We start from the raw sequence: 17730 nt of genomic DNA on the forward strand, positions 1-17730 counted from the left end.
CTCCCACCAGCCTGTGTCTTCTGCTCCAGGGGTTTGTCTGGCCTAACTCAGCTTTTGAGAAAAAAATCTCTCCTTCAGAAGAGTCAGCACTTGATTCATTTGGAGAATCCTACCTGGATGGCCTGTAGCCAAGGGTCTGTATTCTCACCAATCACCAGTTTTGTCTCGTGTTTTGGTTGTCGTCCTGTTTATGCTTTTTCCTTGCCTGTTCATCAAACTGCCTGTTAGGTTTGCAGGGAAGGTGCTGTAGGTTTGTGTACAGAGCTCAGCTGGGATGTGCCTGCTATGCCAAGGACGTTCCTTGTTAATGCAGAAAGATTTCGGGTCCTGACCTGCTTCCTCCTCACTGCGTGCAGCCTTTGTCAGACGGTGTGTCATCCCGGCTCACCTCGTAGGAAATAAAGCTGTGACATTGTGGCAGCGACGTGAGGTCTCTTAGGAAAGGAGAGTCTCTTACTTGAAAAGAGAACTAAATCAAACCTGATACCACTTACACTCCCGTACGCACATTCGCATGAGCATGAGCAAGTGCAATGAGTCCATCCAGCGTGCAAGCACCAAGGCACGTGTATTCAGTCAGTCTTTCCAGGATTCCCTGAAATAATATAGAGTTTGCCAGCTGCCAAGTCCTCCTTCTTGTCTTCTGGGCTTTTTGTAGGTTAGCAAACGTGCGCTAGGTTTGCATGTTCATTTTTGTCCTGGCTAGGAGCTGGCTGTGATCTGTCTTGCTGTTCTGTCAAGTCTCTGTTACACATCACGATTTACCTGTTGTCCTGTATCTCCCACCCTGGAGCTGCAGGTAGATGGGCACTAGGGTCTTGATGACCCCACTAATCTTGGTACCATCAACACCTGCTATTCTAACACACCTTATCCTGCCATTTTTTTTATTCTGGTGCTTCTACACCAACCAGTCTCTCACGTCCTCGACAGCATTCCTGACAGTGACAGAGTGACTTTTGCGTACTGTGGGCCACTGTGGATTTTTGCTCCTGCCCCACAGATATTACGCTGTATGTTGCAGGTGGGATTGTTCTGAAGCTGAACACCACAGACTGTGGAGCTGTTCCTGGAGGTCAAGGCATCACCATCTTCAGGATGACCTCCTTGCAAAGCGAAAGCACTGGAAGTATGGGACCTGGGCTGAGCTGCTCACCTGGAATTTGAGCTGGCGAAGGTGGGACTCGCTGAAAAATTTCACATAAGTCAACTTACATCATAGGACTCCTACCTCAGAAGGAATCATATCATCTTCGTACCATCTGATCTCAAGACAGGTTGCACTCAGTATGATCCCCAGCTTTACCTAAAATGTAAAAATACAGCCCTGCTGAAAGCACATTTTTCATTTGTGCTTCTGCTGTTGTCCAGAGATGCTGACTTTGCAAGAAGATCAGAAAACTCGCTGGGATGTTACTGAACTTCTTCATGTCTCTGAGGTATTGTTATTTCCTTGACAACGTGTTGACAAATTGTCTTCTCTGTGGAGTTCATGGTGAAAAGCATCAGTGCCACCTCCTCGTGGCCACTGAATTGGTATTGTTACAGGCCAAGGAAATTAATTTTCCAGCAACCCCAAGCGAACTTGCATGTACTCTTCGTTGTGATTGAAAAGATAACCATTGCCTGCTTCACAGCTGAAATCTTAGGAGCTCAAGTACATCATGAACCATCTGACAAGATCAGTCCCTTGCATTTCTCTCAGACAGTGGAGGGCAGCATCAACATTTTGAAAGAAGGTTCACAGATGCTGAGTGCATTTCGGCAAAGCTGGCGATTACGTTGAGTGCATCTGCCAGAGACAACGCGTTAACAAAAAGGTGTTGCAGACCATTCTGAATGGATGAAACAAACTGAGTATTTTTCTGACAGTGAGGTAAAGAAGCTTTACCTCAGCCTGCAGTGAGTCTCAGGGCTCAAAAGTTCTTCACAAAACTTGGATTTGTTTCAGGTCAGCCCTGATCACCAGGGAAGGCACTGTAAATGAACACGTGCACCAAAGGGCACTTGGAGTCAGGAATCTCCAGTGCTGACTTTCCTTTGAAATAGGAATTCTGAAAAATGCCATAGAAATTCTGCTTAGAAGAACTTGAGGCATCACACCACATTTCAGTGAATTCCTGATTAAGGAATCCAAAGAACAGTGTCATTAATCACTTCCAAGAGTTTTGAGCTGATTTCGACTCTTTGGTATCTACATTAACAAACTATAAATGTGAAAGTCGGGTAACTGCTGCTGTTGTCATAGGTTATTCTTCTGGTTTGCATCTGGCCTTTTTCCTTTGGAGTAAGAAACACCAAGGACCCTTCACAATACATAAATATGAACATACCTAGCGAAGCATGAAGTATTCTTTGCCGAAATACACTGCGATTTCCTATCACAAAAAAGCAATGGTTTCTGACTCCAATTTTTCCATGAGGGTGCTCTGGTTAAGCTGACCTCAAAAATGTCAAGAAATTACTGACATGCATCTCTGTGCTCTTCCCCCACAACATGCAAAGATGATTCTTAGATGTCTTCTGCTGCATTATTAAAGCCATTCTCAGATTTCTTAGCAATTTAGACTGAAAGACCAAGAACTTGGATACCATCTGAATGAGGTTATATGGAGGATGATAAAGATGTGGGAGATGATAAAGAAGCATTTGCTGCTGTTTCTGGAACCACAAAGTTCCATAATTTTAATTACTGTGGTGCTCCTGAGATTAATACAGCCAAGAAACCAGTTCTGGAGAGTTGAAATACACACCTATACATCCTACCACCTACATTCACACGCAGCCATGGAGTTTTATGCTAAATGTGTATGATTGTAAATTTGTTGGCAAATCAGAAAATTTTTGGTGCCAGCTCAGTATCCCAACTCTTTCTGAAGCCAGATTTTGAGGTCCCATCTCCAGATGAAATAATGATACTGAAATCCCCTCCTGGCTGCTCCTCCAGGCTGGTCAGGTCATAAAAATGACTGTCAAAGATCCAATATTAGTACATGTTCTCAAGGCAACACTGAAGAGGTGGCCAACAGAGAAATTGCTGTTAGAGTTCAAAGCGTTTTTAATCCATAAACATGAGCTCTTTGCTCGTAAAGGATGTCTTCTGGGAAAATCATATTGCTGTTCCTGAAGGAGGCTGCTGAGTCATGTTAACCATGTTATATGCAGCATAGGCAGGAATTGTGCGCATGAAAATGTTAGTCATGCACTTTGGCTAGTGGCTTGGAAATTATACGAGCATAAAACCCCCCATAAATGAATCTATTACCTGCCAAGCTACGTGACGCTGCCTGCTGAAAGCCCCAGCATTACCTGAGCAAGAAGCAATAGTCCAGAGCCTGTATTGATTTCTGAGGGACCTTTCAGACAGAAAATTAGCTTCCTAATTGGGGTAAACTGATATTCAGAATGCCTCAGTGGGATTTCATCCTTCTTAGAAACACCTACTGCCTCAGGCTCTGCTCCTGGCTGAAGATGATCTGCGCTTGCTGCTCAGCATCTCTGTAAGGTGTTGTGCCAGACCTAAACAGCGTGTGAGGGACCCAGAACATGTCCTCTTAGTGACTGAAAGGCTGGGGGCAGGCTGTTGTTGTCACCCTCCCGGGAAAGGGAGTGGAGATTGCTATGGAAAGAGGGACCCTAAAGGTCCTCTTGGGCTTCCCTATTTCTTCTTGAGATCTGGCTTTCAGAAAGATGCTGACCATCCATCGCCTGTAGCACCCATGATGGTCTGCAACATCAGGGAAAACCTAGTTATTTCTTCAATGCTCAATTCCTGAGCTGGTAACGTGATGCTGAGAGGGTACTAGCAGCTGCAAAACACGTAGTAGGTGCTGGGTTTTATGGTGAGGGCTCTGTGGACCGAATGGGTGTTTGGTTTTCTTGCACTACTGGTTTTTAAGATGTTCTGAATGGCATTTACTCTGCCTTTTTTTTTTGGTCCCATCTGCTTTGCTCCTCCTGCTCTATATTTGCTGTCCCCATGTTTCTTGTCTTTGGCTGTCATTGCTCTGCTTTTCCAGGCTTACCCACCATGCTGGAACTGACACCTGGATCTCACATTGACCTCTCCTCTTCACATTGAGTGCAAGAGAAAAGAGAGGAAAAAATACGCGAATGGGTACCCATTGAGAAATGTTGTGCAGCTTGTGTGGGAGAAGCATTAAAGTAAGCTTAAAAGGACCATGCAAATCTTCCAGTTGCGTTCTGATGGTTTTAGTCATTTGCTCATCTCTGCTGCTCCAATACCGGCAATTACAAGCCAGAAATATTTGGAGTGATCAATAAAAAATGGTGAAAGGAATAAACATTGAGCATGCTGTTGTGGCTGGCGTAGGGACTCAGCTCTGAGCAGTCGGCCCATCTGTTGGTTAATGCAGTCTCATAATATCGGACCATCTGCCTGCTCTTGTGCTGCAGCGTAAAAAAACTGGGAAGAGAGGAGGAGACCACAAAGCTATGAGAAAGGGTCCTCCAAAAGAAAGTGAGCTTCAGGATCCTAAAAGCCACCAGAGATGCCTAAAACTTGATGTTATCGTAGAACAACTAAGAGAGTCAGGATAGATGAAGGGCCAGCACCCAGATAAGAGACTGCGGTTTACAAAATAATCACCAAAACCTGCTTAGGTGAGAGATTAAATGCCAGTTGCTTTGATCCTGTTTAGCTTTAGTTCTTCATTGGTTTTGTAATCTTGAAAGGTGAGGTGGAGCTGTGAGCTACAAAAAATGATTCTCTTCTACATGATGATGTGTTTTCGATGACTTTTTATGGTTCTGACACTGAGCTTTGTTCTGAATCTGATCCTGCGTATGGCACTGAGCAGACTGGGGAATACCTTTGCCTATATTCTTTTTCTTCCTGGCGTGAAAACAGTAGAGTAATATAGTGGAAAAGACCTCTCCAAAGCAGGACTCTCCCTTACGCCTTAATAAATATATTTGGGCCAAATGGAGCTGCCACGCAGGGTCTGTGGTGTGCTTCCAATATTCAGCACTGGGCTGAGAAATGGGTTAAGTTCAGACCTTGCCATGAGCGTTCCCCACGGCTGAGATCCGTGTTCTCCATGCCTTCGGCATCACCGGTGTGAAAAGCAAGGCTGTTGCTTCCTTTCAGGAATTTGGAATTTAGTTTGGATTCCGCTATTAAGCATGGCTTCAGCTTTGTATATCTAATTAGCTTTTAAAAAGAACCGCAGTGATTCATAATAGATATGTAAGAAAACACAGATAAAATGTTAGCAACGCGTTTTTTTTCCCTGCATACTTAATCAGAACTCTCCTAACAGAAGAAGTGCGCAGGTACTTGGTTGTGTGGGTACGTATATACCCTATTGCAGATACATTAAGGATAATGTAAGCAGAATAGAAAATGTTCAAGAAGACACTGGGGACTGTTGTGGAAAGTGTACAATTCCTGTGGGAGACCCGGTTATGTTTCTTTTCACTGAATGCAGGTCCCTAAGTGGTCCTTTTAGGAACTCCATCCCCTTTTTTTCTCCTCAGGAACAGCTACCCAGTGCATAAAAAAGCCAGTTTGTTTTTTTAACTTGGCTGTTATGAGTTTCGTTTTCTGATTTCCCAGCCTGGAATCTGTTCTGTGTTGTCCTTCTCATACGAAAAGGTATTCCCTGTCTTTGACCATAACTGTGAAACCCTCCTCTCCATCTCTTTAGATTTTTATCGTAACCTTTTTGAGCTGGGGCTGGCAGGGGAGGGATGAGCGGCACGCACAGGGCACCCCGGGGGCGTCCGTCACGAGTACGTGTGGTGGCATGGTGACTTTTTTGTTTTGTTCTTTATTTCCTCCAATGATCCTAATAATTCTTTTCATCTCTTCTTAATCTCTGCAGAGCAGTGAATTAATGTTTTCATAGAAGTGTCTGTCATCGCTCCAAGAACCCTACCCTGAGGGGTAAAAGCGAATTCAGAACCCATCACTATATGTAAAGGTAGGATTCCTCTTCGTGTTCACCACTTTGCGTTTATCAACACTGAATATTTTCTGCCATTTTCAGTCAGTCGGTGACTAAGAAAGATTTGTGAGCCCTTTAGATGCCTGCAGTATATCTAGTATCTTTAAAGTTTTCACTATTCCTTTGTCCTTTTAGCTGCACCATTTAATTTCTTTTAATCAGGCCTTGTTTTTCTTGCGTTCCCTTCTTCACAACTTTTTTTTTTCATTTTTATTGCTTCTGTAACGATGCCGAATTTGTAGGCATCTCTTACTAACATTTTGAACCAAATCCTCCACACCACTCAGAAATAAGCCAAGAGTTACAAGTTTCCCAACTCATTTCTCCATGCTCATAAAGTTTATTCAAATTTTAGTCTCTACATCCTACCGAGCATGACATTTTTTCCATCCATGCATGGGGTTTTGAAGTCTACTCCTACTGTTTTGTTTTCTGTCCTTGCATCCTCTCGGATAGCGAGTTTAACCCTGCTACTTGTGAGCAGCCCCAATGGGTGATCACGAATATAATTCTGTATTTTTATCTGAGCATGGAATCCATCCACAGAGATTGCATTGCTCATTAATGACATTACCTTGTTATTCTGATTCAGCTTTAGTACATGACATCTGCTTTGTCTTTCAGCGTAATCTGTATCAGGACATTATTGTCCCACTAATTATCTTTCTCCCATCAAATTTCTGCTACACCTATTATGTCAGTACCCATTAAAATCGGGCATCTAGTTTCTCTTCTCATTAATCGCTGTTGTAGAGCTGGTTTAGAAGCCTGTATCTATTTGGCTCAGCTTTCTCTTTTTCCGTGCTGTGTTTAGGTGAAACTGTATTTGTTTATTTGCTGTTTGCCATGTGCTATCTTAGTTTTGCCAGCTACTTTTTAGACAATACAGAATTTTTATTGCTTCATCTCTACAGGATGCACCATCATGAGCCATGCAGAGGGTGTGCAGAAGGCATCTCCTACCTCTGCCAGTACAGTCTCTAATTTAAGAAGTCCCCTGAAACATTTTGGACTGTTAAACACTCACTTAGCAATGAGCATTTTCCTTCTGCAAGGTTTTGCCTTGCCTCAACCTCCGTGGTCTCTAAAAAGTCTTGTTTATTTTATGCATATGTGAATTTCCCTATAAATCAGTAGAAAGCAGTGCAACATAGGCAGCTGCTGCTGACCTGCTGCTTTGCCATTCATTGTGGGGTTTATTCCGTAGATATCACAGCTGAAGCAAGTGGGGTCCTACAGAGCGCTAGAGTAACTTAGGTCAGATTGTATGATGCCCGTAAGGAGTTTGTCCTGTGAATCTTGTCCTGTGGTGGTGTGGCCATCTCTAAATTTTGAGCCAAGGCTGACCTTTGAGCCTGCTCCTGAAGCAACTTCCAAGTGGGATTCCTCAGGCCAGAGCACCTCGTTTCAGTATGTGCTGCAGGCACTGCTGGGATTTAAAGTGCCTGAGTCGCAGCCCCAGTGAACACCATCCCAAAAACTCTTGGGGGCACCACGTTTCCTGCAAGCCCTCGCTGTTCCCCAGCAAAGTTCTTCCAGCACAAATGCTCCTTCCAACTGACTGCCGCTGTATACATCCCAACCTTCATTACACAAGGAGTTCTGCGGGTCATGACTCCTCACGTCCCATCTCTCCGTGTCGCTGTGGTTGACAGCTGACATTTAGGCATTTACAGAAGGATGTTCCCACAGTTCGATTTATCAGATCACCTGATGGGTCATCTTGCTACCTTTTGCTTTCCATTTTGGTGCCATGGTTTCCAGACATAATATTTGGCCTTGGTTTCTTCCTTTTGAATCTCCAAGGCCTCTTGGAATTCCTCTTGGACACGGATTTGAAGCAGTGGGGATGTAGAAGGTGCACCCAAAAGGTGTGATGAGAGGAGGGCAGTGGAGCGTGTGCCAGCCAGAGTGGTTGGATGGGCATTGCCTCAGGGAGCTCAACTGAAAGCTGATTTAGCAAAGGTTTCAACAGCCCAAAGGAAAGGCTGCAAGCTCCATTCAAAAATGGACCAAGTAGCTGAACACTGGGTGTACTTTACGGTGTGTAAATTAGTGTAAGGGATAAGTGTCCCTCACTAAACCCTTTTCTTCTTTGGACATCAAAGGAACGAAACTCAGATTAAGCTTTGTGGAGAAGATCCCAGGAGCAATTCAGGCGTAGTCCAGCCCACTGTGGAAGTTTCCTTCCAGCTCCTTTTGGAAATACTTGCTATCTTACTACTCCCATCTGTAATGAAGATTAGAAAATAGCACACTCCATGGGACCCAGCAACATCTGCTCTGCGAGAGCCCGTTAGTCCTGGCCAACGTAACCAGCTATTGCCCTGTCATCCTTTATTGATAGTGAATGGAAACCATCATAAGAAATATTTGTGGACAGAAAATATTTTTTTTTTCCTATTTATTATCTACCATCACCAAGCTGATTTTGTTAAGCAGATTTGGCACTAACCAGCAGCAATAGCTAATAAATTCAATGTTAGGCTTACAAGGTTCTGACAGATTGTTGGCAGCTGCCTTAAATGCAGGGAAGAGCTCTCCTAGTGTGGGTTGGAAATGCTTATTTATACCGTACTGTGGGTCTGTTTGCCCCAAATTTTGCTGCCTCTTTTTAGCAGATGTCATTGGTGCAATATGTGGAAAGGGTATAATAGCTGATCAGAAATATAGTGTCCAGCTACACTAGAGATCAGCACAAATGGATTAAAGATAGGAAGCTCAAGCTTCAGTTATTACTTTTTTACGGTAAGAAGAAGAAACATTTTCATTTATGAATGCAAGATTGGTGGTAAGGATGTAGCGAGGCCTTACCAGAGATTTTACTGTGAATGTTTCAGTGATTAGCTTTTCTGTGCTAAGGAGGTTTTAATATTATGCAGAGGTTTCATACTAACTTGTTAATTCATAGAATCATCGAATGTTTTGGGTTGGAAGGGACCCCTAGAGGTCACCCAGCCCAACCCCCCTGCAGGAGCAGGGACACCTTTAACCAGATCAGGTTGCTCACAGCCCCGTCCAACCTGGCCTGGAATGTTCCCAGGGATGGGGCCTCCACCACCTCTCTGGGCAACCCCTGAGAGTGTTTCACCACCCTCATTGTAACGAATTTCTTCCTTAGATCCAGTCTAAACCTACCCTGGTGAAGGACTCCATAAGAGACTGGCTGCACAACCAGATTATTCTTAGGCTTCCTTTTAGCACACCTTAAAGGTGGAAGATGATGTGCTCAGGGATATTTCAACAGCCTGCGTTTGGCTTACAAGTTGGTTAGCTAGAGGTCTTCTTTGAGTCAGGGAAAAACACCTGAAAAGAAACCTTTAGCAAGTCTGGGTGCTCAGCTGCAGCAACAGAGCATCTACACATGGAGATGTTTTAGATAATCGCAACCTTGAAAGACCACGGTTTCATGGTAAGTGACGCTAAGAATCTGTAGAGAAACACAATCAGCTGAAGTCTCATTGCACAGAGAAGTTTAGTCCAGAAATTCCCAGTTGCACAATGGACTGTGAAAACCACAATTTATTTGTATAACTGAGCTCCACTTTTTATACTCAATGCATTTTATCATATCTCATTTACTTGGATGAATCAAGAATCTTTCCCAGCACTGGGTGTCCCTGAGTAGCTGAAAAGCCTATGACTAGATGATCTCCCAAGGTCCCTTCCAACCCTTGCCATTCTGTGATTCTGTGGCTGTTAAAGTCAATGCTGAGTGAGGGGATGAAGAAATTAAAGGAGTGGGAACTGCTTTTTAACTGTAAAAGAGAAGAAAAGAAGTCAAGAGGTTGAATTCTGCAGTGGAAGTAAGTTGGGCATCGTTGACACCCACTTTTCACATGGGATGAAAGTGTCTCTGGACAGTCTAAGGCTGATGGTGAAAATTTCCGATGAACTATGCTGCAGTGTCCAGCTTGATCTGCAGTTGTGTATGAGCCAGAGAGTCAATATGCCTTACAACTCCATGGCAAGACTTCAGAAATAGTTAGAAGTTTCTTTATACACTGAAAGAGTCTTCCTTCCTCAAAAAGGAAAGATGGAATAGCCTAGAAATACAGACTGACATCATGCAGCAACTCTAAAATTCAATTTAAAAAAAAAAAAGCTGACAGAGTTCCACACAACTAAAAGAAATTCTTAAAGTAAAGCACTAAACGCTGTTTTGGAAAGTGTGTGGGTGATGTAACCAAGCGTTATGCACCATAACGAACTTGCGCGGAAAATGGATAAAGCACAAAACCACCCCATTGCCTTTATAACAGAGACATTATTCTTGCTTTAGGTCTGTCTCCTGAAGGTGTCATGTAATGCCCATGGTCCTTGGACTGGGAGAAGCAGTGAACTACCGTTCCCCAGGCTGCCTTTGCGGTTCCTCTTACATCTTTACCAACGTCCATCACATCTCCTCTCACATGTCTCTCCTTTGGGCTGAAGAGCCTTAGTCTTGTCCTTGCACAGAACCTTCCAGAACTCTGATTATCCTTGCTGCCATTCTGTGAGCTGGACTGAAAAGGGCAAACCACCACGCTATATTTTATATAAGGCAACACATTCAGATGTATACAGTCCTCGTGCAACAGGATAGTCTCTGCGCTGTTCTCCAATCCTTTCCTAACGCTTTCTAACAAAGAGTTTGCCCCTTGACCGCTGCCAAGTATTGAACTGGTGGTTTCACGAGACTGGTTGTGCCCCAAGGTCCCATTTGTGTGTGTAAGATTCCGCTCGGACCCCGGCAGGAATCCTGGGACTGTTCTTCCCTTTTGTGCATGATTTATTCAGGTTTACTTACAATGAATTCCACAGACTGTCTCTGTAACTATTTCTCCCACGGAAATACCCCACCGCTTTATTAATGGTAACTGCCCGTCTCCTTCCATTTGTCCAGCTGATCAGCAATTCAAAGGACAAACTAAGACAAACAATTCTAAGACAAACTAAGAAAAATTGTTCCTTACACCACTTACTGCCTCTCCGGCAGACCTGATGGAGGTACCCTGTACCCAAAAGGTTTTGCAACTGTCTCAAGCGGTCTAACAAAATATATGACTTCTTTGCACAAAGGTGAATTTTCTTCTGCCCTTTGGATGCTCCAGAAGCCCATGGTTAGCATGGAGGATGCTGCGAGGCCCATGCACCTCTTCAGCGCCGGGCAGGGCGCTCTGTCTTGAGCGGGGAGTGGGATGGGCCCAGCTGCCCAGTTTCTTAATTGAACCCATTTATTTCCTGATAAATGTTATTTTGAAATATGGGTTAAATTGCTACTGAGAATTTACAACTCCAGCATCAGGGTAAAGAAAACCTTTGCAGCCTGCCTCTTGCTGTCCACGTGAATAATTATTATTTTTTTGGGGTGAGGGTAAATCAAACAAACGTGATTCCCTCTCACAAAGAGACATTTGGTCCTGTGACTGCAGTTTTCTCACCACAAATGCCCTCATGGCCTGAGAAAACTGTGTAGCCTGTCCTTCCTCACTAGAGGAAGAAGATCAGCTGAATGAAGAGAAAACACAGCAGAGAAATGAGAGATCTGCATAAACTGGGTAAACGGCTGTCTGGAACCCTTGGCATTTTGTTTCACCTGCATCCATGTGATCTGGGTGACGTGGAGGTCCTTGTGTGCTTGGGGAGTAACGTTTCCCCTGGCACGGAACTACGACAAGAAACAATACCAATGCAATTTGTAAAAGGGGAAGAAGCCTTGACTGTATTGTCTTACCTTTCTCAGAAGCCGGGGCAAGGTCAATAAAACTTCGGCATTTTTCACCTTTAAAAGAAAAGGATTATTTTAGGAGACAGAAGTAGATTGGGTTTCCTCTGCCTCCTCTTTCTGACTGGTGTTTCTGCCACCGCTCCCACCTGAGAGGCTACAGGACCAGTAGGTTGGCTCCCATGGAGAGCAGGTATTTACCCGTGCCTCCAGCCTGGACCAAAACTGCTATGGTCTCAAGGCTGGGCTCTCCCTTAGGATTACAGTCCCTTAATCAGGAGTAGGGAATATAGTTAGGGAATAAAATTGTTTTTTCTGAGGGTTGTTGGGCCAGTGATGTTCTTTTCCAAGGCTGGGAACGGTGGTGCACGCCAATGGAGTAGCACTGGGAGGGCACAGGCCTCTCTCACCAACACTTTTGCCCTCCTCCTTCTCATCGTCGGGTCCCACCAACCACGTATCCCACCAGGGCCTGACCGAGGCTCCCAGTGCCGGGAAGCATTGCCATGGGCACCAATGTTTCAACAGATAGGTATGACACACGTGACGAGGACAGACAGAACCTGAAGCACCAAGCAAGGTAAGCGATTGCGTAGCATTTAAAAAAAAAGTGTTAAAAAAGCAGGCAAATGCCTTGCTATGACCACCACAGCCCCGCGCCATTCCCTCTGCTTTGCGGCTGCTGCATCCATTTATCATTGCAAATTAATTTTTCTCTGGTTAGGACTCCACCTCCATTTTTGCGGGCATTCTTGAGAAGCATATTGCTTCTGAGGAGGGAACGTGGATGTTTTGACCTTCCTTTTTACTTCCTCAGGCAATCAGAGATGATAAAATAATGCCTCTGCTCTAGGTGCATCCACCCACCAAGTGTATCTGTGGCCTCCAATACGCTGTGTGCCAAGGTGACCACCAGCCTGCCCGTTGTGAGGAATCAGAGGGCAGGCTGACGCCTGCCAGGGGTGATGGAGAAGACTCCATTTTGCCCTTTAAGACTTTAATTGATGCAAATACAGCTTCAGGAGGAGGGTTTTTTTTATTAGTTTTCCTCAGTTTTAATTGCACAGTTAAAAGACTGATTTAGGAAATGCGAGCCATTAAAAAAGAATAAACAGTGAAATGCTGTAGTGATGTGGAAGTCGCTGTGTAATTTTTCTCTTAGTCGTAATTAATTATATGTACAAACCAATATAAAACATTAAGCTTTCTGCTGTCTTTGTTGGCGGGATTGAGATCAACGTAACCGTTCAAATGATAGCTGTGCTGAAATAACAATCTGTTATTACAATGCTATTATTACTACATTTATTCATTTATTGCCGTTTTAAACCTATGCTACGTATGCCAAAAAGTGTTGTGTACATAAGTCTGCAGTCTGTTTGTCTATGTATACATTGCTATAAAATAAAAGGTTCACCTGCCATTGAAATGACCGTTTCGATATCTCCATGGCATAGGGAAGGACTTCTACTCTGTGAATCCAGGCACTGCCAAGAGGGCAGCCAAGATAAAGGAGCAACGCTTGACTTACCAAAGCACCATCTCTGTTTCCAAAGAGGTAGGTATGACAGTCCGTATCGGAGCAGAAGGAATGTCGGATGAGTAAGTTACTAAATATTGGGGTAGACAGACTGAAAGACACCTGGTGGATCACAGAAATCACAGCAGCCCAGAAGCATTGAGCTGGCAGGACCCTGCAGGTCTGTTGTCCAGCCTCCTGTTCTGAGCAGGGCTATCGCTAATGCCTGATCAGGTCAGCTGTGACTTTGCCAAGCCAAAGCTTGAAATACCTCAAGGATGATGATACCCATTCTTTAGGGACTCCAAGGACGGAGTTTCTCCACCACTCCAGTCCCAGGGCTACACCACCCTTCTGGAGAAGCACTGCCTTGTGCCCAGCCTGAACTTCTCTAGCTGCAAAGTCATCTTCATAGTCATCCTTCCTTTGTTTGTAGGGACATGAAAAAGCCCATCTCCCTCAACTTCTTTTCACATGTGGTGTACTTCAGGGCCCTCACCAAGAAATGAAGGTAAATAGGTGGCCTGTAAAAGATACTCGCTGTAAGTAGGAATCATTCTCATCCAGAGACTGAGTTTTAGGGCATGAGGCATGTCAGGAATGCATTGACATAAAATCAAGGGAATATAGGGAGGGTGACCCTTAGATTTGAACTTGATACAAGCAGATTAAGCAGGATTTTTCATTCTAGTCATACAGATCTGTGGCTTGGGTTTGGGTTTTGTGGGCTTTTTTATTTTCAGATGTAAGCTATTACTTTTATTGCAGTTTTATCTTAGCCTGACTCTGAGCTAACTGGCCAGCACCGAGTCACCTCTCACCTGTGGTTGCGGTGAATCTGAAGCTGTATTACTGGAAACCTTTAACAAATACCGGTCTCTCTAGTGTGGTATCCCAAGACAGCCAAAGAGGAAGGGAATTTGCTACTACAGAAGCTGCACAGGCTGGTCTGAGAGCTGGAGATACACGGTGCCTTTCAGATACATGGCAAGGTACCAAGCCTTTCTGAAAAGCCTGGGCACTGAGGATGGTACCATGGTGTTTGGCTGTAGGTTCCTTGTCTGCAGGACAGATGTAGAGAGTGTGATCACAGGCTATTTGGAGGAATGCGCATCCTCATCCTCCCTCAAATCCAGCTTGCCCAGAACATCAGCTCTCCCAGGAGACCTGGCAGTGGCTGAGCCCTCCAGTTTAAATAATATGGACAGAAAATGCTGGCGTGTCCAGAAGAAGGTCTTTTGGAGCCATAGGGCAAAGAATGATTGTTGGTTGGTGACAGAGAAAAGCCCGGAGGGAGGTCACTTCGCTTGGCTGATACCTGGGTTGTGCCTGGCATGCTGCTGAAGGCGGTGGTAGGAACTGCGGGAGCAGTTCCTGATGGAGAACACGTCCCTTCATTCTCCCTGTCGCTGGAACACTGGAAAGCCCTCCTCCATTTTCAGAGGTAACCACTGGCGGTATTTATAGAGCACACTCATACTTCAATGTGCAGACATGCATCTCACTGAGAACTGAAGATGTCAGCAGTGCTTTCACCGTTCCTCTTAGGATTTATTCTAAGTTATTTTTGGGTATCTTGTATAACTGATCTCTTAAGCCCTCTTAAGTTTAATTTTAGACTTGGCAGAGTTTATCCTGCTGTGCTGCCCTTTTCCAGATGCATCTTCTCCTCATAACCAGGCTCCTGGAGAGCCTTTAGGTAATGCAGAAAAGGCTGTGTAGGGATCCAACGATAGCGCTGTCTAGGATTCACCCCCCTGGTGCTCCTGCCTTCACCCAGTTTTGGCAGCGATTCTGACAGAGGAGAAAGCCAAGGAGTGATCTCACCTGAACATAACTCAGGTAGAAAGAAGAGAGGTGACCTGGCCTGAGTGCTCCCTGCTTCCCTGCAGGAGTGGTGGCCACATATGGAACGTGTGCTGCTCTCTGGAGCTCAGCAGCATCAGGGAGCTGCTGGAGGCTGACAAGAGAGGATTGGTCGACCGCCTAAACGTCAATAAGAGCAAAGCACTTGATACTGGCTTCTTCTACGGCTTCCCAAGGGTGAGGTAGAAACATCACCTATGCAAGCCCTTGCAAATGCATTCCCTCACAGCCCGGCTGGCTCTGCACGGGCTCAGTTGTGTCTCTGCTGGGCTTCCTGAGAAGGGGGCATGGGTCATAGGGGCCTGTCGGTCTGGATACCAGCAACTGGAGAGCCCAAAATTTGTATGTGTTTAATCCTTAGTAATTAATCTAACCCTGCATATGTGCATGTGTGTGTGTGTATTTGTAATTCGCTAGGGAACTTCAAACCAAACCAGAGAGCGGGAGGAGACGTATCTGCGAAGACCCAAGGTCTGAGCTGGTAGCAAGGTAAGAGTCTTGAGGTCTTGGTATGGATAATAGAGCCCGGGATATCTGAGGGACCGTTAGCATGATGTGCTAGCTACAGAGGGAAGGGGTGTGCACGTTTCACTAGTGATCTTCCAACCTGCCCAACCAGAGAGGAGGAAGACGAGCGAGCTTGCTGGTGGGAGTGATGTTGTTTCTGTGGGTGCTGGTAAGGGCACAGCTCTCTCTGGGCTGGCCGATGTGGCCAGCCACACTTGTGTCACGCGTGCTTGCATGTGTCTGTGTGCGCGAGCCCATGCGTACGTGCACCTGCGTCTTGAATATGTGCCTAGCCTGAACTGGGAAGGACACCAGCAGCAAACAAGCAAGGGAAGAGAAATTCCCTGGATCTTAAAGTCCCCAGGGTTCAGCTTCCCAGGAGCATGCACAGTGTTTCCTCAGACAGGCTCGTTGAGACTTTGCCCATTTTATGGCTCTGCATCGCTGGAAGCTCCCGCGGCATGGCAGGTCAAACAGCTTCCAGCTCCTCAGTAGTTTCTACTGAAGAAAGCTCAGCTTTGAGCTTCTGTTTGTTCTTAGGAAAGAGCGTACGGGAAGATGTGGTTTTTATCAGTGCACAAGTCCCCGGGAATGAGAGAGAAAAGGAGATGATCTCTCTCTCTTGCTTCCAGCATGAGGCCCATGCTTTTTTTTCTCCTTTTGCTGCTCACAATGTGGTGGGAAGTCCTGAGCTTCCAGCCCTTCCAAGTCTGTGGCACATACTTGTAATGAAAATTGTCTCATGTCTGCAAAATCAAATCGTTTCAGGAAAAAGTAGAAGGCTGTGTGAAAAGTGGGCACTATGCTGGCAGGAGAAAGTAAATGAGCTGGTGAAGAGTAAGAGCGCTGCAGGGATGGGAAGGAGGCACTGCAGGGCACTGCTGACAAGCAGTGGCACACGGTGGAGGGGTCACCCACGTGTCCCATCCCCTCAGATAGGCAGACCAGTGCCCCAGGCACCTCCCGTGCCCTCACACATGGAGGTACTGGGGCTGCTGCCTTACCTGCTCCACCGAAGGGTCCTACTGCAGAGGGTCACACACACTTTGGACAGCTGGGACCCCATGCTGGAGGCAAACGCTTGCTCCTCTTACCTTCCTCAGGCAGAGTTCAGAGACGTCTGCGCCTCCCTAGCCCGAATGGTAATTCGAAAGTAAAAGCTAAGAAGGAGAAGTGGCTTTTCGAAGTCCTCCAAATTCAATCCTGCCAGCAAATTAAGACAAACAGGTCCCATAGAGTCATAGGGTCTGCACGGTAACACCAGCTCCAGGGCTCTGGGCTGCTTTCCCTGTTTTGCTCTGCACACCTTGTGTGCACAACTGCCTTGCGGCAGATGAGCCGTGCCTGGCTGCAGCTTCCACGATGGCTGCAGGCCAGCATTCCTCTACGGGCCTGGGGAAGAGATGAGGGAGCAATTAGAGACCTATATAGGGCAGCTGGAAAGGCAGGTCTAGGTGCTCCTAGGTTGGGTCTAAACTATAGCACACAGTTGTACTTCCAAGCTCAATGTGCACACTGGAATTGCTCTGACTTTAAACCTTTGGGAGGCCCGCATGTATTCTGCTGTTTCTTCCACCAGTTGCATAAAATGTGTGGTTTGTTTGCTCCTGTCTCCAGGACCCCACACTGCACAGCGGTGGTTGGGTTTCTCCAGAGTATACCCCAGTAAACTGGTAGTTTAAACTGAAAATCAGGAAGAGGGCAGAAAAAGTACCAAAAAACATAGGCTTTAAGACAATATTCTAAGTATTTTTGTTCTTATGAAGCATATCATCTTGAGCACCATCACATGGCATGTACAGGACAACCAGTGATCGGGCCAAGTCAGCATGGGTTTATGAAAGGCAGGTCCTGCTTGACTGACCTGGTCTCCTCCTATGACAAGGTGACCCACTTAGTGGATGAGGGAAAGGCTGTGGATGGTTTTTACCTGGACAATGCCTTGACACCATTTCCCACAGCATTGTCCAGAAGAAACTGGCTGTTCATGGCTTGGATACTTCTTCACTGGGTAAAAAAATGGCTGGATGGCCAGCCTGAAGAGTTGTGGTGAATGGAGTTAAATCCAGTTGGCAGATGGTCACCAGTGGTGTACCCCAGGGCCAGTTTTGGGGCCAGTTCTGTTTAACATCTTTATCAATGACCTGGATGAGGGGATTGAG

The 17730-nt window shown here is 45.6% G+C and overlaps 1 protein-coding gene across 1 annotated transcript in view; it reads right to left on the reverse strand.

Annotated features, from left to right (window-relative positions):
- The window catches only part of GSG1L (GSG1 like), a gene marked incomplete at its 3' end in the record, with an annotated part of 50978 nt that overhangs the window by 21056 nt on the left and 12192 nt on the right, over nt 1–17730 (reverse strand). Inside the window, exon 2 of the mRNA XM_035889131.1 lies at nt 11686–11733. Within this exon, the coding sequence (XP_035745024.1) occupies nt 11686–11733 (48 nt within the window). The remainder of the gene's footprint in view (nt 1–11685; nt 11734–17730) is intronic.

Source organism: Egretta garzetta, unplaced genomic scaffold, assembly GCF_000687185.1.
Source record: "Egretta garzetta isolate BGI_Z169 unplaced genomic scaffold, ASM68718v1 scaffold42, whole genome shotgun sequence".
Classification (NCBI taxonomy): domain Eukaryota; kingdom Metazoa; phylum Chordata; class Aves; order Pelecaniformes; family Ardeidae; genus Egretta; species Egretta garzetta.